The 27,004-nt window shown below is 37.2% G+C and overlaps 2 protein-coding genes across 3 annotated transcripts; both read left to right on the top strand.

Annotated features, from left to right (window-relative positions):
- Window positions 1–494: 494 nt before the first annotated feature.
- LOC110826028 (serine/arginine repetitive matrix-like protein) lies at window positions 495–1,851 on the top strand. Its single transcript, XM_022056608.2, has one exon. It carries the CDS (start codon window positions 639–641, stop codon window positions 1,662–1,664), a length of 1,026 nt encoding a protein of 341 aa, XP_021912300.1. The 5' UTR covers window positions 495–638; the 3' UTR covers window positions 1,665–1,851.
- Window positions 1,852–7,281: 5,430 nt separating this feature from the next.
- Window positions 7,282–25,984, top strand: LOC110825205 (P-loop containing nucleoside triphosphate hydrolases superfamily protein). Of its 2 annotated transcripts, XM_088206927.1 has the most exons (15): window positions 7,282–7,503; window positions 10,573–10,727; window positions 11,197–11,358; window positions 11,751–11,881; window positions 12,005–12,149; window positions 12,241–12,512; window positions 13,604–13,728; window positions 16,080–16,123; window positions 16,350–16,481; window positions 16,641–16,718; window positions 23,515–23,597; window positions 23,699–23,821; window positions 24,795–24,855; window positions 25,382–25,557; window positions 25,800–25,984. In XM_088206927.1, exons 1-14 carry the CDS (start codon window positions 7,386–7,388, stop codon window positions 25,553–25,555), a joined length of 1,803 nt encoding a protein of 600 aa, XP_088063053.1. In that variant the 5' UTR covers window positions 7,282–7,385; the 3' UTR covers window positions 25,556–25,557; window positions 25,800–25,984. The 2 variants fall into 2 exon arrangements, with proteins under 2 accessions (XP_088063053.1, XP_088063054.1); XM_088206928.1 differs by lacking the exon at window positions 25,800–25,984 and having other exon boundaries at window positions 25,359–25,497.
- The last annotated feature ends 1,020 nt before the right edge of the window (window positions 25,985–27,004 follow it).

Here is a 27,004-nt window from a genome sequence, read left to right as displayed (position 1 = left end):
TGAATAAGAAATGGCTTTAAAAATCGTAAAAATGATGTCATAAAAAATTTACAGAAATTAAATTATGATGAAATAAGATAACCCATTATAAATATCTAATTTATTATTAAATTATATAAATATTTTGTAATAATTATATTAAAAAAAGTTTTCGTAATTGTGCCGATGAGATTAAGTGGTACCCACCACCGCAATATGTTACACTCTTTAATTTTGCATGTGGAGTGTGGAACTGAAAGGGGAAAGTTTTCAACTTTGAAATCTTCTTCGTGGTTGACTTCTTAGTTTCGGCACAAAATGAGCTTTGAAAAAAAAAAGGCACGAAGGGAAAATAGAAAGAAAATTATAAGTGAGTAAATAATATATTTATATATAATATAAATAAATTATATATATATATATATTTACAGTTTTTTCACTTTTTACCCCTCAGTTTTTTTAATAATTTACCCTTCTTGTCCCAACATTTTACACTCTCTTTACACACACCCATAATGCACCCACCTTCTCAGCTCTAAATGCTCTTGTAGGGTCTCTCTCTCTCTCTCTCTCTCTCACTGTGTGTTCTTAGGATACAAAGAAATTTCTCCTCACACCATCTCTGTCCTCTCATTCTCTTTCACATCTCTCTGCACAACATGGAAACCCCGGATTTTCTGCGCAACAAGACACAACCACATACTCTCACACCATGCACCGCCGGAGGAAGAACCGCCAGTCCCGACCCCAACTCGCCCGAGTTTGAGTTCTGGAGAGTCCGAAACCCTTCTCTTCCTCCTCCCAATCTCCTATCCGCCGACGAGCTTTTCTTCCACGGCGTCCTCCTCCCTCTCCACCTCCTCCCCCACCGTCCTCCTGAACCCCCCGACCCGGACCCGCAAAACCCCGACCTCTCCAACTCGGTCGGTCCGGGCCCAGAACCCGAGTCTGGCCTCAGTCCAAACTTATCCTCCGAGCCGCTCGCTTCCTTGTTAACCGCGTCGAAGAGATGGAAAGATATCTTCAAGAAGAGTGATAAGAAAACCCAGAGAAACCCGGATGAGAAAGAGAAAGAAAAGAAGAAAGAGAAGAAGAGTCAGACCGGAGTGAGTTCGGCTTCAGCTGAGTTAAACATCAACATATGGCCGTTTTCGAGGAGTAGATCCGCCGGGAACGGCGGGACCCGACCCAGAATGACGTTCGGAGCTCCGGGGACCCGAAAGGTGAGCAGCGCCCCTTGTTCCCGGAGTAATTCAGCCGGCGAGTCGAAGTCCAGGAAGTGGCCAAGTAGCCCGGGTCGGGCGGGTGTCCATCTGGGTCGGAGCAGTCCCGTTTGGCAGGTACGGCGGACGGGCTCGGTTCCCAAGAACCCCTCATCCGAACCTGTGGTTCGGAACGGTGAAAAACCGATCGGTAAAAAAGACGTTACCGAGAGTCGCAATAGTAAAACGGGGAGTGGCAGTATAAATGCCAAGGTATTGAATTTGAACGTGCCAACGTGTATAGGTTACCGTAGCCGCTTGAGCTGCGGGAGTGACGTCGGCAGCGCCATACAAGTGAGTGGCAATAGCAACATCAGTGGTGGAAATAGCAATATTGGTAATACTTCCACTAATGTTGGGAATACCAGTGGCGGTAATAATTTGTTCAGTCTGCGTAATTTTTTCACTAAGAAGGTTTATTGATTGTGTTAAATGTCTAAATTAACCCTTTTGGTAATTTTTTGTTTGCTTTAGTTTTAAGGGTATTATTGTTATTATCATTATATGGGTTAATTTTGTGTTTATTTTGTAAAAAAGAAATAGTAGTTTATTGGCTTTACATGTAATTTACTTATTTAGTAGAAATGTAAATATTTGGAGCCTTTTGAAATTTCCATTTGTTCTTAATGTATGTAACCTCATGGATTATGCTCGAGCTAATTTTTGGATTATTGTATGCTAATTGAAATTAGAATCATGAAGGTATGAAGGGGTGCTCATTTCGAAGTCCGGATCGAAAAAAAATCGGGCTGTTTCGGCCCGTTTAGTCCGGGTCAGATTAGACCAAAAGCCTTGGTCCGATTCTCGATCCAAGAGGGTGTGGATTGAGGAAACATATCTATTTCGATTAGGTCTCAATTCGAGCTAGCTAAATATTTTTTATTTTGATTCGATTTCGTTTTTATTTTTATGATTTTAAAAAATATTCGAATTATTTTTTTTTTTGACAAGGGTCACGAATATGATTAATGTATTAATAATTTAGACATTAATATTATTTGATTGGTTAATTTTTTTACTAAAAAATATATTTTAGACAATATTTATATTATTTTAAAAATAAAATAAATAATATTTTTAATTTCTTTTTTTAAAAAAACATTTTCTCTCATTTTCTATTCCTTTCTTTCATATAAAAAAATCACTCCCTTATAAATGAAAGAAAAATGAGGAAAATAACATCTATACATATAATTTTAGTAAGGTATAAATATTTTACTAGTCTATGTTTACATAGTTATTTTTTTTTTCTAAGTTTTTATTTATTTAATCTTATACTTTCAGGTGAATCATCTCTCAATAATGTATAAGTAATGACATGCTATATGATGTATTATCTACGTTAAATTAAAAATTTAGACATAAATACTCTGTCACTTTCTGTACTAATTGATTTTTTTTTTAAATTATTATATTAATTTTTTGATCTATTTTAACATTATACTTTTAAAATTATTTAATTTATTTTGAATAATAACAGTGAGACGTTAATTTTTGAGTATATTTAAGAACTGATAACTACTAGACACATTACCGATTATGTGTCAAAATAATAAGAAGTAAGTGATGACAGTCACGCACATGCCATCCACATCATATGAAAAAATTCGACAATTTCATGAGTTATCGAGAATCATCTTCTATCTATTATTTTTCGTGTCTTAATCTTGAATAATCCTAAATTTTAATTTTAAAATCATCTTTTCGACATCTATTTCTTCATTTCTATTATTGTTTTTTAAATAAAAAAAATGAACAACAAAATAAGGCTAAAAAAATATAATCAATTTCAATATAGCCGGTAATGGATAAAAAGAATATCAATCTAAATAAGATCGAGTTCAAAATTAAATAGTTTAGTTTTCAATTTGATCTTTTATTTTTTTCAATGTTCAATCTAATTTAAATATATCTAATTTCGATACGACGAACAACATTATAAGTATTTTTATTAACATTAAATATTTCTTAAAATTATATTTAGAAGAGTATTTAGTTCAAATTTTCATTTTTTTTTTCTTATTTAACTCAATTATTGAGTTAAAATTAAAATAATTAGCAAAGCACTAAGATAATTTTTAGGAAAAGTTTAAAGCTGAATAAAACATTAAGAAAATAAAAGGTATAACTTATATATATATATATATGTAAGTATAAATATATATATATATATATATATATATATATGTATAAGTCAATTGCTGAAAAAGAGATGTAATTTTAGTCATCCTTTGTACTTAAAGAAGACAGACTTCATTCATTCAACTTTCACCAATTTGTTGAGTCCCAATTGAGTGATTTGAACCAGAGAAATTTCATTTTCTCACTTCCCAAACAGAACAAATATGTCCTCTCTCAAAATTACTCTTGTTGGTCCTTGGCAAATTTTGAATTTATATATATATATATATATATATGTATATAATAGTACTTAATACTAATTAATTAAAATTTTGAAGTTGGATATGAAGTTAAATTTTGAAAGGAAATGAAAATTTTGATTTCCCACAAAAATTTCACATTGTTTTTTCATATCAAAATTTAAATTAGTACATTTTTTTTTTCCGCTTAGTATTTCAAAATTGAAAAATATTAAATCTTTACTTATAAATAAGTGAAGAATGATCTATTTAATTTGTACTTACGAGAAAAACTATATTCATGAACGTGTATACATTAATATATTATAATATGTATAATAAAATATGATATATGTGACATTAAAATATAATATAAGATGCATAATAATTAAATTAATTAAATATTATTTAAAAATAAATAATTAAGAATTTGATAAAATTTATTGGTCAATCATCTCATTATTCACTATTCAAATAATTACTATTAGTATTATATTATTATTATAACTATATTATTATAATTATTATTATATTATAATATTATATTTAATGCGATCAAACTATATAAAAATAATTAGTTATGCTTTAAAGAACTCAACAAAACATATTGGTTGATCATCTAATAATCCACAATTCAAATAACTACTGTAACGGCTCCAGAAATTTAAACAAAAATGTATGTATTAAAAATCTTAAATGCGGAAGCGAAATAAAAATTCTGATTAACATCTCTTACACAATAGGCATAAACGTATTTAACGTATGAAAGAATAAGGTAATTAAAAGAAATACTTGAAATAAAAACTATAAATAGAACTATAAAATCTTTAAGCGTCTAACTCGCCGTCTTCATGTGGAACGGGTTCGGGAACCACGTCTTCCTGATATGAAATGGTTAAGTAAGGAATGAGCTACACTAGCCCAGTAAAGATATCACACTATTTCACTGCCACAAAAGTAAAGGTTGGTAGAAAACAAAAACGACCAATTGAGCATAATTTATAACAAACTCATTTGTTAATGATAAAAACTTTTACTGTTCACTTACATTGGTGAGATTTATGAAAATAACATATGAAAACAATAACATTATAACCGTCATAAAATCATATACGTTTTGTAACATAACACATGTTATACTTTGCATTTCAATAATCAAACAACAAATTTCCTATTTTACCAGCCTATTAGTATCCGTGGGGATCCATAGGGGTCTCCGCTACACGTGAACCATTAACATTAATAGTCTGATTCCAGGGCCGTCCCCATACCCCGTCCGGTATGGGCACAAAAACCATGAACCTCAATACCCCGTCCGGTATGAAGGTGAAACGGGCCGTCCCCATACCCCGTCTGGTATGGACACCAAAACTATAAATCTCAATACTACGTCCGGTATGAGGGTGAAACGGGCCATCCCCATATCCCGTTCGGTATGGGCACCAAAACACATAAGGTCTCCATACCCTATCCGATATGAGAGACCACGTTCTCGGCAGGGTTCCCTACGGATCCGGTCCGTCCACCATCTCCCAGGATATCTAGTCAGACTGTCCACATTATCCATTTATTAATTCACATAACTTTTTCCCATTTTTCTTGGTCTCAATTTTTCAATCATACATAAATACGTAAACCAATAATAACACCAAACAAAACAACACAACATTGGGTTCACCATAATTCAAACCATAAAAAAAGAAACCATGATTCATGCATACGAAACCATAAAATAAATACATCAAATATCATACTGTATTTAATACTGAAAAATAGATCAAATAACAACTGACCGACAATATATCAGATTCGGGCTCCATTGGCAACCTCAATCAATTATACATATCTATAAAGTCATAAAATACCATTTTATCATTTATTAGGATTTAATGCCGTGATAGGAAATAGAGAGAGAGAGATCCTTACTTGTTTCGGAGTCTGAAATCGGCTCTACAATACGCCTACGGGCTGTCCCTAAATTCTCTGAATTTTTTTCAGAAAACTGAAACGCACTACCGGTACCTGCACGTGTCCCAAAAAATCCCAAATCAGACCCATGGCCACTTTTTGGCCAATATCGAAATTCCAGCACGGCAGCTTCGCCGTGCTCTGGCGACGGCACCGCAACCCGCGGCGGCGATCCGCCTCGGGTCGGCCATTTTCGGCATAATTCGGCCAAACTTGCATTAGTTCCTGCGATAAAACAACCCTAGGGCCCTCGGTGGGCCAAAAAATCACGAAAAACTAAGACTTACCGGTAGCGGAGCCCTCGGGTGCGGCGGCTTCTCCGGTGTGAGTCATGGTTTGATGTTTTGCTCCGCTCAACCTGTAGAGAAAAGGACGGTGATCACAGTAGTGTAAAAATTGCATCGAACGGGAACCGGAAAGGGCCTCATCGGAGGCAAAAATTGAGGGAAGCAGCAGCGGTGCCGCTGGACTTCGGTGGTGTTTTTCGGCCAATTGACCGGTGGTTTGCTCCAATTTGGCCATAAGTGGATTCAACATCGAAAAACGAGCCAATGGGAGAAAATTTACCTCGTTTAGCGGTCGGAAAACCCTCCGGTGCGGCGGCGGGTGGCGGCGGCCGGCTCATCTGGCGACTGGTTCTTCTTCTCCAGCGAGGACACTAGCGGCTAGGGTTTGGGGTCGGGTGTGGGTGATGTTATTTATAACATTCTCCTTTTAATCTCAGTCGTCGATCACGGTTTAATCTGGGCTGTTCGATCGCGATTAAAATAGAAATAAATATGGACTGTCCATCGCGATGCGATCTGGGCCGTTCGTGCGCGTGAGATCTAGGACGTCCTCACGTGTGAGATCTGGACTGTTCGATCGCGTGCACGAGGATCGCTCATGTGGCTCCGTCCATGTGGTCTCCTGCGTCAGCTTCTTTGCCACGCGGCGTGTTCTGGTTGGCCGGGGCTGCTGACGTGACACAACTTTTCTAAATTGCGTTTTGACATCCGGGTTTCCGATTTTCTTTTTAAAAACACCTCCAGAATCTAAATTTTCACCATTTTTTTTTCAAAATCAATTTCAATTAAATCCCAAAAATAAATTTACCATATTTTATCATTATTATTAGTTTTATTTTTATTAAATTAAATTAAATTAAGTTAAACACATAATTATTACAAAATAAATTAACCATTAAAATAAAATAAAATAAAATAAAAAAGATTCAAATACCCAAAAATAATTTTTTTTTTTTAGATGTTACAACTACGACTAATATTATGTTATTGTTATAACTATATTATTATAATTACTACTATGTTATAATTTTATATTTAGTGAGGTCAAACTATATATAAATAGTTAGATAATGTTTTCGTAAAATGAAATTCAATAATTCAATATTTGTTTTAAGAGCATAATTTTTGTTGTGTTGGACAAAATTGAATAATATAAATATATAAAATAAAAGATATAAATATATAGCTTTGCCTATATTTAATATACACAAGTATACACTTTAGAAAAAAATAAAAGTATTTAATAATTAATTTCACTCTTTTATTTAAATTAGATAAAATTAATTTAATTAAAAAAAAAAACAAAAATGAACTGCTAAAAATTAGAAAATTCATTAATTACATAAATTTAATTATTATTATTATTTTTAATTTTTGAATATAAAACGACACAAGCGTTTATTTTATTTTACAAGTGTGGGCGTTAATTGCAATGAGCCACTTGAAATCTTAATATTCCAGTCGCGCTTTTTCTCCTCTCCCAAACAGACCAAAGTCTTCAACATCTCTGACTTTAAAGTCGCACTCCGATGGCGGTTTCCGGCCGACTGGTAAGGCAAGCTCGATCATGGCGCGCAATTTTTTCTCCCAAAAACATTAAACTCTTACGCGATCACTCACGCGTTCTCCCTAGTCGTCTATATCAGAGTATGGTCACCTCCCTTCCATATGAGCTTTCAATTTGTATTCATTTTCGTGCATGCAGTTCTTTTTTCCCGTTTGATTAAATGCTAAAGTGTTTTTTCTTTACTTGTTTTTGTAGTTTTGGGATGATATGATTTACAGATTGTCTCGAGATAAATTCTTATATTTCTTATGGATTTCCTTGTTGTATTGATTACTTAGTAGCTGTAATTTGTTACGATGCGTTTTCTATTTTGCTTATTTCCTTTCCTCTGTACTTTAAGTTTCAGTCATTTGAATTCTTTTGAAGTCCTTAAGCAGTTATGTAGAAGGTTTGGTAGTTGCTATTAAGAGGATGGTAACTTGTAATGAGGGAGATTTGTGTGATTAATTTAGGAATGGGAGGGAATCTACCATACATGTGGTGATTTGGATGCATTATGAAACGAGGAAAAATCTAAATGAAATCGCTTGTCCTTCCCCTTGATTCTCAAACTTGCTCTCTTGGATTTTCCGCCTCTTCTTCCTTCTCTTAGAACTTCCCAAGCTCCTAAAAATATGATTGTGACGTTGTATACGAGCTAGGCAGAAATAATTTGTACCTGAAGCATTGTTTTGGTGTTCCGGCTAAATGTTGGCTTTATGCTTGTGTACTCCTCAGGGAGTATGATTCTTCGAGTTCAGGCTAGCTAGCTCCAAAGCAAGCTATACATGATCTACCGGTGGAACCGACCATCTATTGCAAAGTATTTTTTATTCAGATCCCATGTTGAGGAGGAAAGAGAAGCTAGCTGTAGGCCGCAATGACAATCCTAAATATGATCTGCTGCATTACTACCATAACAGCTCCCTTGGTGGCCACCCAGGGGTACAAGCCATGGTTTGTGCCTATCCTCAACCCTTTATTTTGAGAGGCCCTTGGAAAGATGTTTGTAACTTCATTCAATCTTGTACAACCTGTAATCTTCCAAAACTTTCTGCATGACTTATCTTGTGCTGCTTCAACTATCACCACTTCCATCTGGTGTTTTCACTGACTATTTTGTTGAGGGTTGCCTTCCTCCAATGGCCGTCATGTCAATTATTCAGTTGTTGATTACTCACCAAATATAGCCATCTTATGTCTCTATCTCATTTCCTTACTCTGCTTACACTGTAAATGTTGCTTTTATTGCTAATCTCTATAAACTTTATGTCAATCTCCAAAAATCTTCTGTAATTGCCAGTCCATCTTGCTTAGCAGGTTCTGTCATGAATTCTTCTCGCTGCAGGGTGTCTGATGACAGCTTCTTTTGCCTATCACCGCCACTGTGACAGTGATAAGGAGATGGTTAACTGTTGTTTGGAACAATATTTGAGGTGTATGTATAGCCAAATCTCTACTTCTTAGCACCAATGGCTTCCTTTGGCTGAACATTGGTACAATATCCCACCCTGTAAATGACTTAATTTGAGGCCTTTTGTGGGTTTTCTCTCTCATCATATTCCTTAGTTCCCATGGAACTCCAACATTGTGGTAGTTAATTTCCACTTGAGAGGCAAGAGGACATGCTTAGGTTCTTGCAACACCAATTGACCATAGGAAATGCGGCATGAAAGTTCAAGTTGATAAACGTTTAACAAACTTGGTTTTGGCTAGGAGATTGCTTATATTTCAAACTCCATGCCTATAAATAATCCATGGTCCCTAGACCATATCCAAAAACAGTATTTCATGCTGTTTCAAATAATAGCTCTCATTGGCCCTTGTTGCTTATACACTCAATTTTCTTGCTTTGACAACCTTTAATCCCATGTTTCCTGTGTCTATCTCAAGCATGCTATCGCCAAAGATCCCCTGTGCCCTTTCCCAGCAACTACTGCTGCTGCTGGTTCTCTGTTCCACTAGCAATCCTTGACTGCAAGCTCACTGAGCAAGCAATTGTGCAACTGTCAAGATATTGTTATCTTGGAAGTGCTCTCACCAGCAGGGGCAACTTAATAAGATCATTATTTTCTATTCTTGTTTCCTTTTTATGACCCTTCGAGGACAAGGATCCTGCAAGAGTAAGCAATTTGCTACGGTGCATCGTCTACTTTGCTTTATTTCCTTCGCATTATATTTTAAATTTCTGTTATTTGAATTCACGAGGAATCCTCTATGGTCACCTAGCCTATCCAGCTAATAAATCTGCAAATGTTTGCATGCGGTTTTGTAGAAGCTTTGGCGGTTGTGCTTAAGAGGGTGGTTCTGAGTAATAGGAGAGATCTTTTTGTGATTAGTTATGATGTAATATCCCATATATGTGGAGATAGTTACACATGCTGAAATCAAGAAAAATCTAAATGAAAATCTCCTAGCCTTCTCCTAGATTCTCCAACTTTCTCTCTTTTCCATTTCCCCCATCCCTTCTTTTTCTGCTCCGATTCTTTCCTTCTTCTCTGGTATGCTCACTCAACGAGGATCTTCTCACTATTATGATTTGGATGTTTTAAAGAGTCCTGGCAGTAATTTTTTGTTGGTCAATTAATTATTTATGGTGTTTGCTCTAATGTATGAAATTACCTTATAGTAGAGAAAATTGTGACCAAGGAAAAGGATTATAAGTATACATTTGATGAAGTGAGTACTTTTAATCTATTATATTGTTCCTCGTTAACCTTTTTGCTTATTAAGAAGCCCTGCAATTTCTAAAGATTATACCATCTCGGTTATTAATTTAATGGGAAATGCTATAGATGTCAAGCTGATTTTATTTTTAGGAGACTAACTGAAAGTTTAATACCACCTTGGTGTGTAGTTTTGGGGTCAATGCAAGCAATGTTCTCGCCATGTTTACTTTAGTTTGGCCACAAGGCTGCAAATAGAGAGTCATTCTAAATCTTCATTTTAACTGGCAGTGCACTTCAGAGTTTTAAAATCAGTAGCTGATCTAAGTTGAACAGTATAAGAAGCAGAATATGATTGATTTCTCTATTTCACATTCCTAGATTAAATAAGCTTTGATTTTCCTCTAATTTTTGGTTCTTCACATGGTAAGAGATAGAAGTGGCCTGGTGAGTTGATTGGTGGTACAATAAGTGTTACTATAAATTTATGTGACTTCATTGCAGGGTCCTCTATGCAATATATTTATTCTGATGCACTAGAAGTTCAGCTACCGAGAATACTGCCCAATGGTCATGGACCTTATTCTGTATTTCCAGCTGTCTTGATTGGCCTTTTCGGAGTTGGGGCAGTAGAAAGAGCCTATGCTGATGCTGAGGAGGTAAGCATCATTTATACCTCTGGAGCTTCGTTGGATCAGCGCTACGTGTGAACTTATCATAATATTGTATATGTGTGTGTATATATATGCATGTAGGCTTTTAGTTGCTGATTTTGATGATTTTCTTTGTCTCCAACTGCCTGTGTACACTTTTAACCATTCCTCCCAAACACCAAAAAGTAGGAATAAAGAAAGTTACCTTATAGCAGCAGTGATTGCTCCAACCCCAATTCCAACTTTTTTTTTTTGGGTTACAGTAAATGTAGTATCCACCACTTGGACCAAATCTCCACTGGGAAGATGAATATCATTTCTAATTTATTTCTAAAGAAGAGGGGAAAATTGAGGAATAAATAAAGACCTGGAAGGTAGAATATCAACATTAAGCATTAAAAGGTAGTGATAGCTTTTGAATCTCTCTCTTAGAACTGCATTTTAGTTGATTTATTGTTTGCTTAGCTTTCTGTAGGCTGCTGCTAAACCTCCGTTGTCATCGGAATCTCCTACAAATTATGCAGATCTGGAGGAAATTGCCAAGAAAGAACGGCAGCGTATTGAAGAACTACTAAAAAGTAAAGGAATTCAGCATGGTTCTTATCCACGGTTTACTGTTGCTGTCAAGGGTCAAAAGGTTGTCGTATTCTTCTTTCTTTCTCTTTTTTTTAGTTGTTTTTTCTTTTCAGCTATTGCGGCCTTATGAGAGTCCAGACTTTAAGTTAGTAGCCTCTCAGTGCTACTTATTTTTGAATTACTGGTTTTTGTAGTGTCTTTATTTTAGCAGCTGAAAAGATGAAAATGAAAGAAAAGAAAAAATTGATAATCTCTCTTGTCTGGTATAAACATATCTATACTAGGTTCTTTTTTTTTTCTTTTTCTTAGATTACTATGTATATTTTTCTAAATGCAGGTAGAGGCTCATTTTCCATCTTTTGAATTTTCTATGCCAATTCATTTCTAATCGCAGGTTCATTTAGTTCTGCCTGTCCTTTGAGCATTTTCATTTGACTCCCTGCTCTCTTACAGGTCACCATCAAGTTCCAAATTCCTCCTGCATGCGAAATTCCACAATTGATTGCAAGCCTTGTGTCACAAATTGGAGAGAAAGGAGTAGGAGGTGGGTCTGGTTCAGATGTGTTATTGCGTGCCTGGGACAGGTTAGTAGTCTATCTTGGTGTTCTTTTTTCCTTTGTACTATAAGATTTTTGCTGCACCTGATCGGAAATTTATATTAATTATTAAGGAAGTTTATTAAATCACCATCTTTTGTGCTATTTCAGTTCAGTTGCTTGGCAATTAACATTTAATCAGCTTGAAAAATTGAAGGAAGCAGGAGGGAATGATGGGAATTCAGGAGATGTGAATGCTAATGAAGGAAATCTATGCATCCTTATTTTCCGTTCACTCATAAGCTCAGAAAAAGCAGTAAGTCATTTATTTTGCAGTCATGCTATGTATTTATACAGACTAGTAGTATTAGTTTCTCATGCTGATGAGATGGCATAAATGAGTGCAGGAAATTGAGTTCATCAAGAAAGGAAGCTTGAGTCCCAGAGAGCTAGATGCATTTGTTTCTGTTTTACAATTAGCTGGTGGGAAGATGAAACAAAAAACGAATGTGGAAAGAAAACCTGGTGAAGGTTCTTCACGGAGTCCACCAGTAGACAGATCTGTTTCTAAACTGGAGTCAATAGGAGTGAGAATTTATGGACTTGATGAACCTCAGGGATATTCCTCATACAAAGAGATATCATGGGATAATATTGCAGGATATGATCAACAAAAACGGTATGGAAAGAAGTTGCAAATGCTCCTTCAAATTTAGTTTGTTGCCTGACCTTTTAGTTTGCCATTCAAGCTTCTTCCTTGGTTTATTCCAGACTCCAGGAGAACAGAGAGATTTTCTAATAATTCTATGTGACATGCACTGTTATACATGAGACGTAGTGTTCTGAATAGTTGAAAGTCAGAATTGCTTGTTTCTGCTTCTGTTGTTTAAGCCACAATGTGTAAATGGAGCCAAGCATCTAGTTATGCCGTTTTTTTTTTTTTTTTTGTGGTAAAAATTTAGTTCTAGCATATGGATATTGAAGTGTTAAAGACATGGATATCTTTCATGTACAGTTTCTTTGCTGACAAGGTAGTAGAAGTTAATATGCTTTCCAAAATTAGTGGCGCTAGTATTTGCACAGTTCCCTTCATATAAAGGCTTATTGCTATCGCAAAAAGACTTATTACCTATATGGCCTCGAAGCTTGGGAGTTTAGACCTCAATTATAAATGTTCCAAGTATCTAAAATTTGTAACCACATTGTATGGCTTGCTAAGGTTGGTAAGGTTTCTTTTTCATGAAAACTGAAGGGTACCTCTATTTTTTTAGTGATTCACTTTTAGCTCCCCATGCAATATTCCCTTTCTTTTTTCTCCTCGAGAAATTTAAACACGCTTGATAAGGCCTTTATACAATTAATTGAATGCAAGTAAATTAAGCTTAACTGGACTATGTTATAGTACTTCTTGGTCTTCGCTTCTCATTTAATATGTGTAACCCTGTAAGCACGCTAATCTATGGTGAGGCTGATATTGTTGGATTGGATTATAAATGTTTGTGTCTCTTTAGCAGATTCTTGCTTTCTTTTCTCTCTTAGAGGCTAAAAACCAGTGAATCAGTTAATTTGCAGATCAGTTTATGAGCATGATCTCTTTGAGGGAATGTTTCTTTTACCAGTAAATTGCTAAAAATGCACTGTGATTGTAACATAATTACATGACCCATATCTCCTCTGTGTTGTGTGTTTGTATATAATTTATGTAATTATTCATGCATTTGTGGCTCTGCATAAAAGTGCTTGAACTTCTATTGACTATTCTCTATGTAGGGAAATAGAAGATACAATATTGATGGCCCTTCACAGTCCTGAAGTATATGATGACATTGCTCGTGGGACTAGGTGTAAGTTTGAGTCTAACCGGCCTCGGGCTGTGCTGTTTGAAGGTCCACCAGGTTCACCTTCTTAATCATGATAAATTACTAGATTACTTAACTGAAATCCACCTTTCAACTTGTTCACTTCTTCAAATGATTTTTATACTGCTTGTTCCATGTATTATTTGTCATCTTGTTCATAAGTTCTAAGGCTTGTGCCATGTACATATTCTTGGGAGTTGGGACCCAGTAAAGGCAGCTAAAACTATGTTTGAGAATAAAGTATGTTTTTGGCCTTGGGCCTTGTGCGAAAACGTAGAAATCCTTGCTTTTCATGGATCATGGCAAAAATATTTAGGAAAATCTATATGCATTTACGAACTCATATGGGTTAGAGAATCAAAATTTAATCTTATTTATGATCCCAGACTTCGGGTATGCTCATGGAATTGTATATATAGAACTAGGATTTGTGACTCATTAAAGAGAACCCACCAGTCTATAATTAGAAGACTTAAAAACATTTTGAACCCACTGATATCCAGAGTTAAAGGACTCCAAACCTTTTTGAATCTACCAATCTCCAGAGTTTAAGGATTCTAAATCTTTTTTTAAATAATTATATTCTCATCTTTTCATGACTGAAATTTGAATACAAATAAATAGGGAAGATTGGGCAGACTTTTTGCGAAAATCTAGAATAAGCTCACCGTGATTTTATGCTAAAATTTGAGTGAAAATAATAAGAAAGAGTAGGCTGACTTCTTCCTGATATCTAGGATATTATCTCCTTGATTTTAGACTTGAATCTAATCACCATGATTTTAGACTTTCACAATTAGCCTATTTATTCAAATAACTAAAAAATTAGGATTTTTCATATGACAACACAAGAGTTCAGTGCCATTTCTTTTGCCGGTTGCCTATTTTCTGCTTGTTTGTGTATCCTTCTTCAATCTGTTCTTTCATGTTATATCAGACCCCTCTTTCATCAGGTGCTTATGAGAAACAGATTCAATGTTTATTAAACTTCTTTCCAAAAGAAGAAAAAAAAAATTCAAATGACAAAATATGAAATTCGGAGGTTGTCCTTCTGCTGCATACAGATGCAGAGAAAATTGTAATGAATCCCTAGGGTGACAGGAGTGTCCAAATAAAGTATTAATGTAAAAGTGTTATATCAATGTAATTGACCGCATCCATTAAGTAACCTGCCTGCCTGTACAAATGTTCTAGATGTTTACAACCGTATCTCTACCAGCAGCAGCCAAGATTCCAGTGAAATCATCTTCTTGCATAAGACTGCACTAGCTGTTGCAACACAAGTGTCTGTCTGAACATTCGACATCTTCACAGTTTCATCATGGGTGATAGTAACAATGTGTTTGCTAGACGACACATGGGTAAAACTTATCTGTGCATCATGGCCCTTCAACTTTTCTAGAAGCTGAGGTATCTACTTGTTTCATACAATGATAGACTGATCATCAGATCTGATGCCACCTTTACTCTATCAGCATGGGCAACTCCCTTGTTTTTTTTTCTTGCTACAACAATTTATGCTTCTTTTTGGCATTTTATTGTTTGTCAGTTTAGTATTGGAGATCTCTCTAAATAGGCCCTTGATTTGCACAACAGCTCACTCAACCACTCCTCCATGCAAGTGCAGTCCTCGTGATAAAGTTTGAGGAAAGTCTCAAATTATGTTAGAAGATACTAAATTCCCCCATGACTAGCTATTCTGAGATCAAGTTCTTAAGTCTCGGACTTTGAATCTGGTCATGGAATGATATATATATAACTAGGTTTTGGTCTTGTTAGATAGAACCCAACAATCTTTAGAGTCAATTTTTTTAATAATTATTCTCTTCCTTGCAGCAGTGAAATTTGATTATAAAAATAGGAAAGGATGGGCAAACTTTATCATAAAATCTAGAAGACCGTGATTTTAGGTTAAAATCTGAGTACAAACAAATAGGAAAGAGTGGTTTGACTTTTTCCTAATACCTAGGATACAATCATCATGATTTTAGACCTGGAGCTAAGCACTTAAGCTATCTCAATTAGCCTATTTATTTGAATAACTAAAAAATAGAAACTTCCAAAATAACAGACATCTAAGCCTAATCAAAACAGCAAAAGAGTTCAGTGCAACTGTCTTTGCTGTTTCCCAATTTTCTGCTTGCTTCTTGTGGACCCTCTCATTTTTTCCATGCAGCACCTTTCAGACGGCGTGATTGGAAGAAAAAATTTGACTGAATTTGTTGAATCATCCTTAATTTCTTTCACTTCAGCTCTTGTACTACATCTTTGAATTGTTTGACTTCCTTTATGTTGTAGAGAGGGATATGCTGATGCATTTTGAGATCCTGCCCTATACTGGTTTGCAGATGAATCACAAGCTCACTTGTATGCATGTTGAATTGCAGGGACAGGGAAGACATCCTGTGCTCGTGTTATTGCGAATCAAGCAGTGAGTCAATACAAGCACTTCCTTAATAGTTTCTGATAATCCTTTTTTGTCCCTTTTTTGGGAGCTTTGGAATGGACAATATGGTTCTTAGATGGAAGATTTTTTTTTTGTGCATATTTGGTGTTCAATTCTTGCTACTTTTCAAACTTTAATAGCCTTGATGTGTACAATATTGTCATCAAATTTAAAGTTGACAGAAAAAGGAAGATGTGTGATGTCTTGGCAGGGTGTCCCATTGCTTTATGTGCCACTTGAGGCAGTCATGTCAAAGTACTATGGTGAAAGCGAACGCCTTTTGGGAACAGTGTTTTCTCTTGCAAATGAGCTCCCTAATGGTGCTATCATTTTCCTAGATGAGGTAATGTTAGTGCTTGTATGTTCACATTGTTGCTACACTTCCGTCAGTTTTTAATCCTTTACATATAGGTGGTTTCTGCATTCTGCTCTCAGTTTACATGCAAGTTGGTGGAGATTTCTTCATATTCTAACCTGACATTTTTGTATAATCTTACTGCAGGTTGACTCCTTCGCTGCTGCCCGTGATAGTGAAATGCATGAAGCTACACGTAGGATTTTATCAGTGTTACTGCGACAGGTAAAATGTGGATTTCACTGTTGCTGCAATAATTAAATGCATGACTTCTTAGCCTTTATAAACAGTCAAAAAGTCCCTTTGGCATGTAACTCGGTTGTTGCTCCAGGATATCATGTCTGTCTAACAAAATCCCTGCACATAATAATCTGCACAATGTCCTTAAATCTGGTATGGTGCTTCAGAATATCTGAATTGACCTCTAGTGGAGTGTCGCTAATTTTTAGTTGTTGGGGTTGTCTTTTCAACTTCGTTCCGTTTTAGCTGGATAGTAGAGGCTGAACCCAGGAGAAGGGGGGCGGGGGTTAATGGGGTCTGCAGGCCCTCTCCCTCCGCCAAAATCAGTTTAGCCCCCATCTTAATATTCAAATTTTATATGTAGCTTCCTTTTAATTTGCAAAATTTACACATAAGCCCCCTAATATAAAAAACTTAATATTATAGCTTTTTAATATGCCAATTTTACATGTAGGTCCTCTCAATATATAAATTTAACATATGGACCTTCCTCTTTTATGAAAATATCTACCAAAATTTCAAGGATAATATAGTAATTAATGAAACATTTAGAAATTTATACTAAAGTATTTTGTTAACAAGAACCAAAAAAGTAGCTGACTTTTAAGTCTTGACCTTTGCTCTCTCTCTCCAAGTTTGTGCCTGATCTAAGTCTTTCGGCCTTTGGCCGACCTCAGGGACATGCCTTCCCTGGGCGGCCGCAAGTTTTTTGTAGTCGAGAAGAAGTCATTTGACTTGATCAGTGAGGGAAGACTTGGATGGAATGAGAATATGTGAGAACGGTCAGGGTTTCCGCACATCTAGTTCGTTAGTAAAGGCTGAGGTTGATTGGTTGCTCAGGGCCTTGGAGGAATTTTACTGGTTTGACTGCAAGTTGCCATGGGCAAGACGTTTTACAGGAAAAAACAGAACACTCTGGTTGGGAAAAATAGAAGAGGACAGTATTTGGTGATCTCAGAAGTGTTGGAGAAGAAGGCGAGACGCATTTTTATTCCGGAAGGGTATCAAGGCAGAGGCTGGTTTGTTGTTTATGGTACCTGCTTTTGACTTGACGGACAGGAAAGTAGTGAACCCTGACCCCGGGAGAGGATGGGAAAGAAGATGGAGGATGTTCATCGCGTAGCCGGGGGTTGCGTGGGACCGTGGGTAGCATCTTTCAATTGCCCACATTGTGCTGTTGTTATTCACTTCTCTTTGGGAGCGGGTGGAGTCAATAGCTATGCGGCGGCGCTGAGATCCAGCGAGAACAACACATGTCGGGTAGGGCAGACGATGGGTCTGCCCCGACCCGAGCCTAGAATTTTTCAGGCCCAAATGGTTGGATGGGTGGGAGACGCCTATCAATATGGATTCAGAAGTTTAGGCCCTTCAAGTAATTATGGGCCTAGGAGACCGCGTCGTTTAACTCGGGCTGAGAAAGGCAAAGTGATTGTGGACGAGGAAGATGTGGAAATGAGACCTAGGGGTAGAAGCCCAGTTAGAAAACCTGTTCGGAGGCCAGTGGGAAGCATTTCGACCAAGGGTGAGTGTTCGGGTGTTGAACATGATTATCATAACCTTACCACAGGGAGCAGAGAATCTTGATGGTTAGGGTTTCCTTGTGAGGAGGGAGAAGTCAGAGATGGCTTGATGGATGATGGTTTCCAACTTAATCGTTTGTTTGAGGATGGAGATATTGAGACGAAGACAGATGTTTGGTTAGTGAGAAGGAGATCAGGGAGTCCGGTGCAGAAGAGAACTCTGGGATGGGGGATGACCGAGCCTTAGTCCTCATAGAGGAGGAGGCTCAAGTCTTGGCTTCGATAGCTGGGGGCGGTGATGACTGAACATGGTTGACGAAGGTGGACAAGGACAAGGTTTCTGAAAGCGAAGAGGGGAATACTGCTTGGATTTTCCAAAACATCCAGAAGTTCAGCAAGTTAATGGGCGTTACATGGGAGGGGATGGAAGATCAGGGATTTTTATTTTTCTCTGAAATATACAAAAGGCGAATGACCAAGGGGAAGAGAACAGAGAACGAGGGGAAAGGAAGAAAAAAAAGTGGAGCAGGTACGCCGAGAGAACTCAAGCGGCTTGAAGCAGCTTGAATGCTCGGTCAATTACGACGGTAGGAGGAAGGATAAGGGTAGGAAGTGGAAGGGAACAAATCTGTTTATTGATGATAAACAAAGTTATTTCTTGGAATGTTAGAGGAATCAATGAGTTGAAGAAAAGAACTGTCATCAAAGGTTGTTCGGGGAGGTGGAAACCAGAGGTTGTTTGCATGCAGGAAACCAAGCTTGATTCTTGCGACTCTCAAATTGTTAAAAGCCTCTGGAAAATGAAGAATGTGGGTGCACATTGCATCCCTTCTCATGGAGCTGCTGGAGGGATATTGGTGTTGTGGAACGATGATGTATTACATTGTGTTGATGTGGTGCGAGGGGCCGTTTCCATTTGTTGCACATTCAAATACGGGCGCAGTGGGGAAGAATGAATGTGTACGGGTGTATATTTCAGAGGCACAAGAAGGAAAGAGAATTGCTTTGGAGGGAATTGAAGGAATGCAAACGGAAGTGGGGAGGCAAATAGATTGTTGGAGGGGACTTCAATATTGTTTTGAGGAGGGAGGAGAGGATCGGTGAGTCCTTTTTGGAATCAGTGGCTGGGGAGTTCAGAGATACGATGTAGGAGCTGGATCTGGTCGACCTTCCACTAATTGGCAACTCATGGATGTGGACCAACCTGAGGGCCAACCCGTCTTGTTCCCGGATAGATAGGTTCTTAATCTCTTATGACTTTCTTACTAAGCTTGCAGGTCTAATTTAAAAGACACTCCAAAGGCCGATCTTTGATAGCTACCCAGTCTGTTTAAGTTCGGAGGGTATTCAATGGGGGCCCACTCCGTTCCGTTTTGACAATCGTTGGCTACATAATGACAAGTTTCGGCAACTGGTGGAAGATAGTTGGAGCAACCATGTGGTACAGGGCACGACAAGTTATAAAGTGGCGTGCAAGTTAAAATACTTGAAGAATGACATCAAGTTATGGGCGAAAGAGGAGATTCGGAAGGAAGGGGAGGAGGCGAACTTATTATTTTTTGAATTGGGGGATTTAGACTTTAAAGAGGGTAGGATGGGATTGCAGTCTGATGAACTTGCCCGCAGAGACAAAATAAAATTGATGATGGCCCGAAAAGCTAAAATGGATGAACTCGCCTAGAAGCAGAAATCTCGGGAGAGGTGGTTGAAAGAGGGAGATAGAAATTATAGATATTTTCACACCTTGGCAAGTCATCACAGAAGATGTAATTATGTTGAGGAAATGTGGGTTGTCAGATCACATTTTATGGGGTTGTATGAGGAAGAGTTCCCTGTTAGACTGCAGCTGAATGGTATGAATTTCAAGAAAATTGGGGGAAATAGCAGACAGTGTTTGGAAGGTAGATTTTCTGAGGATTTGCTGCACCGAAATCTTGTGACGGGGTTAAGGCTCCGGGGCCGGATGGTTTCAACTTAAACTTCATTAAATCCTTCTGGTATGTATTAAAAGAGGATATTATCGATGTTTTTCATGAGTCCATGCAACTGGGAAGTTTGTTAGAGCATTGAATTCTAACTTTTTGGTGCTGATTACAAAGAAGAAGGGGCGAAGAACATTCGAGAATTCAGACCTATAAGTTTGGTGGGGTGCCTATACAAGATCATTGCGAAGGTGTTGGCACATAGACTTACTAAAGTTTTGAGTGAAATCATCAATGAAAGCCAACACGCCTTTGTAGCCGGAAGGCCAATCCAAGATGCTGTCCTCGTGGCCAATGAAATTGTTGACAATCTTACAATGAACAAAAAAGAAGGATTGGTATGTAAGTTGGACATGGAGAAGGCGTATGATCATGTGAACTGGAACTTTGTGGATTACTTGCTGTGTAGGATGGGTTTTGGAGATAAATGGAGGGGATGGATGAGTACTTGCATGAGAACTACTTCGTTCGCTATATTAATAAATGGAGGACCATCCAAATTTTTTAAGGGCTCTAGGGGTTTGATACAAGGGGATCCATTGGCCTCACTGTTATGTTATGGAGGCATTAAATGTAATGTTAGTAAGGGCAAAACAGCTTCAGCTTCTCAGAGGCATGGAGATTGGCAGGGGCGACGGGGTGATGGAAATTTCTCATTTATTTTTTGCCGATGACGCATTCCTGTTTTGCCAACCAGAAAAGCCATTCCTCCTTCATCTGAAATAATGCATTCTTCTATGTTTTCAAGGTGTTTCGGGGCTCAACATCAATCTTGATAAATCTGAACTTGTAAAACTTGGTGATAAGGGTGATGTTTGCTCTCTTGCAAGGGTGTTGGGGTGCAAAACTGTAAAACTCCCTATTAAGTACCTTTGTGTCCCGCTGGGTGCCAAGTACAAGGAGAAGAAAACTTGGGAACTGGTGATTGATTTGTTCGAGACTAGACTTGCGGGATGGAAGAGGAATTTCTTGTCTAAAGGGGGCAGACTCACTTTAATAAGGAGCACCTTGGCAAATTTACCCGTATACTATCTCACAACTTTGACTATCCCGGTAAATATTGCAAAAAGACTGGAATCCATCCAATGTCGATTCCTTTGGGGCAATGGTGAGGGTAGCAAGAAGTTTCATCTTGTTAAGTGAGATGATGTGAAGAAACCCATTCATGCGGGTGGCTTGGGAATTTGATAACTGGTGGATTTCAATAAAGCTCTGCAAGGAAAACGGTTGTGGAGATTCTTGAGAGAAGAAGGAAGAATGTGGGGAAGGGTGATTACGGCTAGATGGCAGAATTGTGCATTAACGGACGAGGGCAGGGTGGACAGGAGAGGTCATGGCCTGGATCTATGGAAGAGGAAATGTCACTAGATTCTGGCATGACACTTGGTTGGAGGGAGGTTGTCTAAAGCAGTGTTACCCTAGAATTTACACGATTGCACAAGCCAAAGATATGCTGGTGGAAGAGGCTTATTCGTGGGAGCATAATCGATGTATATGGACTGTTAATGTGAGCAGAAATTTGAACAACTGGGAAGTGGAGGAGTATGAAAATATGTTGAAGAAAATTTCTGAATTTCAAATGGGCAATGGCCCGGATCAGGTACTGTGGAGGGAGTGTAAAAATGGCGAGTTTTCTGTTGGCTCTTACTATTGCAAGTTAATGGGGCATAGGCTGAATAACTCTCCCTGTTTTCCGAGTACAGCAATTTGGAAAAATTCCGCACCACCTAGAATGGCATTCTTCGCCTGGGAGGCCTGCAGGGAAGCATATTAAACTTGGATAAACTGAAGTTTAGGGGTCTTACACTTGCAAATGGATGTTTCATGTGCCTTAGGAATGAGGAAAACTGCTGCCACCTTTTGCTTAGATGTCCTTTTGCTTCTGAATTGGGGAGCTTGGTGTATGGCTTGCTTCGCATCTGTTGGGTTCCTGCTGGGTCAATTGAGGATGAGATATGGGCTTGGGAGGGTGTGGACTAAAAACAGAAATTGCGAATCTCCTCCCCCTATCCATTTTTTGGGTCTTATGGAAAGAGAGGAACTTGAGAGCTTTTGAAGGAGTTGTGAATAATATTTAACGAGTTAAGAGCGAGATAGTTCAATTATTTTAGTTTTCTTGTGTTAGGTCATGACATCATTAAGGTTGAGGATTTTGGGGATGTCCTTGATATACTAACTAGTTTGTAAATCTCTTGTAAATGGGTGGTACCCCCTCTTTTTTGGTACTATACTAATATAGTTACAATATTCTTTCTTTAAAAAAATGTATTTTGTTAACATTTTTATTCTTAGTTTTTTAGCATTTGATATTTATTTTTTCATTATATACATATTAGTGAATATATTGTTTTTATATGGTATAAGAAATATTGATTTATATAGTAACTAAAAAATAAGTTAATATAACTAAAAGTACAATTAGGATGTATCATAACACGGGTGTCTGCACCTTAACCCCGACAACTCCTTTTCTACAACAAATATCAGTACATCCCCTCTTCATGCAATATCTGGTTCTGCCACTGCAGAGTAGTGTCAGACCACTGATGCATGAGCGGCCAAAATAGGCCCAGGATAACCATGAGAAGTTGTAGAAGAGAAGGTAAGACGGTAAGCAGGAGGAAGAAGTGTAGAGAATGGACAATAGAGAGAATAAGGAAAAGACGGTAGACAGGTAGTAGAGTTCTGTAGACTTTTCTTCTATATCTCTTCGTCACTGGTACAGTATTTGTACCAATACCAACCTGGCTGGGTATAGTAGGACCAGGACGGAATTGACAGCTGGCATTCCAAACTGTCCTACCGCTAATAATTCCAAAACAGTTGTTCTAATTGAAACTTGCAGGAAGAGGAAAATTAACAGAAAATTAAATAACAAAAAACAGTCACAATTTCACCCACGCAATGCCTTGTTCTTGACAGATGGGCTTTAACTATAGACTGCATTGGGGGAACTTAGTAGAAGATTCTTCAGACGCAACTTCTTGTGCATAGTATTGATTTGCTATTTTGCACAAATCTCATGACTCTTTTCTAAGATAACTTGGTACTACTATAAGATGTTGAGGCTTGGATTATTTTCACCTTCATATTGATTGGAAATAATTTTCCAAATTTGTGTCAATTGAATCCAGTGGTAAAAAAAAGAGTACAAATTATCATACTGGGTACCACGTCAATGTAGAATGCACCAATAACAATGCATATCAGCTGTTTCAATGCCTAAATCATTTTCTTAGTGCACTGCCCTTGATGAAAAACTGTATCTTTTCTATCCAGATTGATGGATTTGAACAGGATAAAAAAGTGGTTGTCATTGCTGCAACAAATAGAAAAGAAGACCTTGATCCTGCTTTGATCAGGTATAATAGGTGCCAGATATCCTGTATTATGGATTATTGAAATTTGTACGTTGAGCTAATGTGGATTGCTTTCTAACTTTTACTCCTGTTCATATTGTCAGTCGATTTGATTCAATGATCCCCTTTGATCTACCTGATGAGCGGAACCGACAGGAAATAGCGTCTCAGTATGCAAAGCACCTCACAAAACCTGAGTTACTTGAATTTGCTCAGGCAACGGAAGCGTAAGTTGTTGACTTTTCATGACAAGATTTTACCCTGATCTACTTTTCCTTTATCAATTATTTGGATCCAGTCTATTTGCCAATTGATTTGGGGCAATGAGTACGGTGCAAGCACTAGATGAAAAAATGAGTGCACCTAGATGAAAAAATGAGTAAGATGATTTTCATTCAATCTTCTGCTTAGAATTCATTTTAAGAAATAAAGAAGAAGATAATAATCTGACAATCCTCCCTAAAGTAAACCAGTGACCAATAGCAGGAAAATCATACATGCAGGGGAGTTTCCACTGTGTTAATTTTCTAGTTTACCCTTGACAAAGTTACTTAGGAAAATATTTAGGCAATTTAATGTAATATAAATTGCTGTGACGTAGTCCTCCAATAGAGGACCATTAGATTCAGTAGACATTTGTTTCAAGATATATATTAAATCAGTTGAACATTATAAATAAATTTAAGTCACCGTAGATTACATCAAGTTACTTGCTTACCATATTTTAGGTGCATTTTGTCATGATAAACAATTGATCTTAAAGAAGACGGAACTGGAAGCAAAAGATTGCATTAGCACTGATATTTTTATCGTTGAAACATTAAAGCATGCCATACTTGTTCCTAATGTAGTACAGTCAAAACAAAGTGAAGGTTACTTACCTTTATCCTATTCTCATCTTAATCTTTTATTCTATTCTTTACTTACCTTTTGTAAGTAAAAAGAATGTGTATATAGTATATGGCATCAAAGGGGTGTCACCATATACAAAATATTTACTAAATTTTACTTAATCCCCTTGTTTGGTGCTTTGTGAATATATACTTCTTAAACTTCTTATTTAAAAAATTTTTTTTTTTTACTTAAACTGATATGAGAAATATGTGCAAACATTCAGCAGCTTTTCTCTCTCGAGATTAACGTTTATAAAATAAATTATTCTTTCTTGTTAACTGTTTGCTGGCTTCTTTCCAAATTCAGAATGTCTGGTAGGGATATTAGGGATGTTTGCCAGCAAGCAGAACGATCATGGGCATCAAAGGTAATTATCTACTTTTTGTTATTCTGGTACATGTGTGTTCATGGTAGGCTTGTTGAGTTAGATGAGTCAAACGAGTAGCACTCTCTTTAGTATCTTTCTTCTAATACAAATGTTTGCAAGCTTTTGATCTATAAGTTTTATGCAGTAACATTGATAAAATATGTTGGGCCCTTACGTTACGATCTCTTCGAATATCTTGAGCTACAACATGGATATAGTTTTCAGTGACTTGGTAACTCTTATTTTTTTCATTTTAAATGAGTATGTTCTAGGTTGTAAGAATTAGAACACGTGATTCTCCTGGTTACTCAGTTCAAAAAATTTGTTCTATATAATCCAAATTAACACTAATACGACAATTAAAACTAAAATTGATTAAATTGAAAATTAAACTAAACGCATCTTTGTATATTGTAAACAATACGAGTTACAATAGCTTACTACAACACACTAATCATCTTAGAGTTCTTCCCATTGCATGGTGCTGTTTTTGCTAATTTCAGCAAATCTGAATGATTCGATTCAGATAATCCGTGGACAAGTTAGTAAAGATGGAGACCAAGGCTCTCTTCCTCCTCTCCAAGAATACTTGGAAAGTGCCATGAACCGGCAAAAGGCCCTCCGCAGTATTGCAGAACAGAGAGCACAGAATCAAAATCTCGACTCTCCCAGGCGGAAGCCTCGTCTTTGTGTTGATTGATGGTAATCCACTTCTCTTTTTCGTGAAAGGAGAAATTCTTACAGGTGAATTTGTTCAAGTATTTCTTACATGTTCAACCTTTCGTAAGTCGATCACTTCATTTCCCCAACCATATCTGTTAGCGTCAATCAAACTAAATACAAACTAGCCAAATTTTAGCTTTGATGTTGGTCTATTATGATTTTCCAGTCTTTAAGCTTTTGCTGCTTGTTTTTAATACACTTTGTGAATTTGGATGGTTTAGGTCACCATTGTTACTCGCGAGGAATCTCTTCTATATGATTTATTCCTTTACGAAGGGCAGGTATTATGGCAGTAAGACCTTTTGTAGAGATCTTCTCTGTATTTTTTTGTTCTTTAATGCTCTGCCCCAATATCACTGGTTAGAATCTCGATTTTATCGAAGATATAAAATTCTCGTTTTATAAATCTTCAGTGATTAATTTATAATATTTGATTCAACAAAATTTCAAAAATAAAAATAGTTTTTGCCCCATAAAATTATAACAATTTTTAGTGAAATAAATATTTTACAGTGACCACGTGCTCTTTCAAATTAATTTTTTATTCTTCAAAAAATTACAGTACTTATATAAACACAAAGCAGAGTTGAAAAAGTGGTAAATATTATTAAAAAAGAGATTAAAAAAAGCTTAACATGAGGAGTCAACTGGTCGCGGGATCGAGTTGCATGGTAGTAGACTGACGGCAAGGCGCTTACCCTGCAATAAATACAATCAATGACCGACGAAGACTAACTCAGTGAGTCGATCAAGCGAAAACTCAGTCGAGTCTTCTTCTTCTTCTTCTTCTTCTCGCTTCCTTTTTCTACTCGAACTCTGTCCTCCAACCAATGATGCGACCTGCAACTGAGTCTGCAACACCATCCGAGTCAACTCTCCCTCCATTTCCGCTCGCCGCTTCTCCGCTTCGTACCTCGAAGCTTCCCTCGCCTTGACCATTTCCATCTCCGCGAGCTCCATCCTCAGCATCGACTCGGAGAAGACACGGAGACTCGCCGCCAGATCCGACAGCGGCCTTGACTCGGAGGTGTCGGGATCGGAACTCTCTGGGTCGTCGGAAAATCCGTCGTCGTCGTCGTCGTCTAGATCGGCACCGGATAAGAATCCTCCATCGCAGGCGTGATTGAGACGGTTATTGTCGTCTCTGCTTGCTGTCCGGTTATGTCCGGTTCGCGCGTTTTCGTCGGCCATTGTTGTGTCCTCGACTGCCTTGGATGCCATTAAAAAGTGAAGATGCAATCGAAAAGTGAACACCGTGCATTACCATTTTTAAGAAAAATAAACTATCACTCGCACTCGATCGAAGAAAATTACTACTTGGATTTGACATTTGGGTTCCGATTTCAGCATAAGTAAAATAAAATATTATTTTTAATAAATTAAATTATGATTAGTGAATATTTATTATTTAAAACGAAAATATATA

Source organism: Carica papaya, chromosome 7, assembly GCF_054855325.1.
Source record: "Carica papaya isolate Zhongbai chromosome 7, ASM5485532v1, whole genome shotgun sequence".
In the NCBI taxonomy this organism is placed as follows: domain Eukaryota; kingdom Viridiplantae; phylum Streptophyta; class Magnoliopsida; order Brassicales; family Caricaceae; genus Carica; species Carica papaya.
The sequence above is the reverse complement of the archived record's forward strand: the minus strand, read 5'-3'. Positions and strand labels throughout refer to the sequence as shown.